At 35.2% G+C, this 3,089-nt stretch overlaps 2 protein-coding genes across 2 annotated transcripts in view; one reads left to right on the top strand and one right to left on the bottom strand.

Moving 5' to 3' along the window:
* NAALADL2 (N-acetylated alpha-linked acidic dipeptidase-like 2) overlaps positions 1-3,089 on the top strand; it is an 825,315-nt gene that overhangs the window by 236,605 nt on the left and 585,621 nt on the right. The gene's annotated exons all lie outside the window — the stretch shown is intronic.
* LOC102252038 (small ubiquitin-related modifier 1) lies at positions 2,577-2,947 on the bottom strand (the record flags this gene model as incomplete). Its single annotated transcript, XM_005874304.2, has 1 exon — positions 2,577-2,947. A coding segment is annotated over one exon (285 nt), but the record flags the coding sequence as incomplete, so codon positions are not given.

Raw genomic sequence — 3,089 nt, forward strand, 5'->3', positions numbered from 1 at the left:
CTCTTGCACAAATTTTGTGCATCAGGCCTCTAGTTTTACTAATATATCAAAATATTACTTAGTGGTTTTATTTTTCTCATATCCATATGAAACTTATTTAATATGGATGTTATTGTCATAGTTACATTTTTAAAGCAAGTGAGTTAAAACATGTAACCACATTTATTTAATTTGAATTTTTTATTGTTAATTTTTTTTGTTAGAGGTATTCTAAACAGTTGTGCCATCTGATCTTGAAAAAAATGATATTCATAGATAGTCACCTACATTACTGCATTTTTATTTTTTCATTTTATTTATTGAGAACCTATTATGTGTCTGGCACTATCATAGATGCTGAATGTATGGGAAATAAAAGTTATTTCTCTGCTCAAGGGTCTTCATAATGGAGATAAATCTGTTAATGAAATTTATAGTGTCATGTTCATTTCCCTTTGGATAATTACATTTAACATTTAAAGATATTCATTTTAGATCAATACTGTTATAATTTTCTGGGCCAAAAGGAAAAAAAAAATAGGGTGATTCTACATGTCTAGAAAGGAATTCTTATGACCTCCTTTGTCATTTTGTATGACCACTATATTTCAAGACAGTATATGGTAAATGAAATATGAAAGTTCTTTATGTGGGTCCTAAGTGAATAGACACATGAAATTTATCATTTTAAACACATGAGAAAACACCATAAAGAAGCCATAATTCCCACTCTTTTCCCACTATTGTGAATATGCTGAGTCAAAGGTAGCATGAATGTGGTATTTGAAGATGCTGAGAGGTACCACTAAACGTTGCCTGATAAAAATTATTTGTATTTGGTGGGCAAAGGGCATATCCAGTTAGCATCTTACCAGAGAGGCTGACTAATATTTTGATAGCTACTCTGAGAGAACCAAGTGATTTGAATGACTTTAGAAGAGTAAAACTAACTTCATTTCTCCACTTTTTAGTCCTATATAACTAATTGAGGGATTAATTAATTATATATCATATTGCAATACAGCTGGGGAAATGAGAGATTAATAAAGCCTCTCAAATGTATCTTTTTTGAAAAAAAAATCAAAACACCCACAAAACTCGTTTGTTTGCTTATTTATTTATTATTTTTAGTCCTCACCTAAGGATAAGTTTTATTGGTTTTAGAGGAGAGGAAGAAAGAGGGAGAGAGGAAAACATTGTTGTGAAAAAGAAACATCGATTAGTTGCCTCCTGCACTCACCCTGACCAGGAATCAAATATCATCCACAACCCTTTGGTACATGGGACAATGCTTCAACCAACTGAGCCACACCAGCCAGGGCTCCATTTATTGCATATTTATACATAGATTTTCTATATTTAGTCCAAGTTCAGCAAAAATGTATACCCATGCCAAGTTCGGCAAAGAATCCAATATTGTGAGTTTCAGAAATAATAAATAAGCAAACATGCATATTTCCTTATTTGTGGCTTCCCTTTTAAGAGCTCCAAGTCTCTGATTTGATTAAGAAATAGGAATATAAGATATATTGACAATGTAAGAATGGCCCACAATTTTTTTTTGCAGTACTGAAGAAAAACTTTATTTGTTCCATAAACAAACAATAATTTCCAGTATTATGCAAGAAAATCTTGTTTGGCCATTTTTTTCTTTCTATGCAATACAAATAAAATGGAACATTAATAAGATTTTTACAAATATTTTGTTTATTTTAATGAAGCTGGTACAGACAATGTCCATTTAAAACCCAAATCCCAGGCCAAAAAGTACAAATAAAATCAAAAAGAGCAGTGTTCTGTTGCACACACTTCTGCATGAATAACTTTATTAACTGATAATGAAAATTAAAACTTTACTGGGATCTTCTGACAAGATTTTTTTTACTCTTAAAATGCTTTCTCTTCAGTGAAGCCCTCTTTGGCGTTAGTCTTTACTCTCACCTCATCTGTCATCTCGACTCCAACCTGATATTCCTCTTCTTTTGGTCCAGACCTTCAGATTTTAAAAGTAGCTTCAAGCCCTATCCGGTTTGGCTCAGTGGATAGAGCGTCGGCCTGCGGACTGAAGGGTCCCAGGTTCGATTCTGGTCAAGGGCATGTACCTTGGTTGCGGGCACATCCCCAGTAGGTGTGCAGGAGGCAGCTGATCGATGTTTCTCTCTCATAGAGGTTTCTAACTCTCTATCCCTCTCCTTTCCTCTCTGTAAAAAAATCAATAAATTATATATATATTTTTAAAAAAGTAGCTTCAAGCTGAGGAAAGGTCATTTTCCACAGTTCAGTTCTCTGAAAAACTTCCACCTCCCACTTAAAGTCATAGTCCAGGAGTGAAGCAATCACATGCTAGCACTTCAGGGCCAATTAGAAGTCATTATGAACACTTGCATTGGTCGACCTTATTTATCACAAGCCTGAAAATGCAGTCCTGAAAAAGGTGGCCTCCCTGTGCACACACATCATATTTCAAAAGGAGAGGGCAATATGAAGGAGGCTGACGTTTGATCACCAAAAGTCAGCACAATGAAAACAAACAATAATGAATAATGGGCACTAGAATTCAAATTACCCGATGTTTTAGAGATGGGGGGTGTCAGTTTTCAATTCCATTTTAACACATTACAAAAGAACTATTTTTAAAAATAAAAAAGGATTGAGGGAAAATAAAATAAAATAAAAAGAATATCTAAACCGTTAAATGACCCCCTGTTTGTTCCTGATAAACTTCAACCACATCTTCTTCCTCCATTCCCAGTTCTTTTGGAGTGTGATTATCAGCAATTCTCTGACCTTCAAAGAGAAACCTGAGTGAATTCATTGGAACTCCCTGTCTTTGACAGTATGATTCTTTGAGTTTCTTGAGATGTGTTGTCATTTTCACTTTGAAGTGAATCTCACTGCTATCCTGTCCAATGACTTTGAGTTTAATGTATTCTCCTTCCTTCTTATCCCCCAAGTCCTCAGTTGAAGGTCAGACATGGTGACAGCGCTTCACCCCGGGTCTCCGCAGCGCAGCGGTCTCAGATAGGCAGGACCTCGCTCCGGGGTTTACAATTCCGTCCCTCTTCCCCACAGTACAACCCACAATTTGTTTTTGATGAAAGAAAAAAAAA

Source organism: Myotis brandtii, unplaced genomic scaffold, assembly GCF_000412655.1.
Source record: "Myotis brandtii unplaced genomic scaffold, ASM41265v1 scaffold432, whole genome shotgun sequence".
NCBI lineage: Eukaryota > Metazoa > Chordata > Mammalia > Chiroptera > Vespertilionidae > Myotis > Myotis brandtii.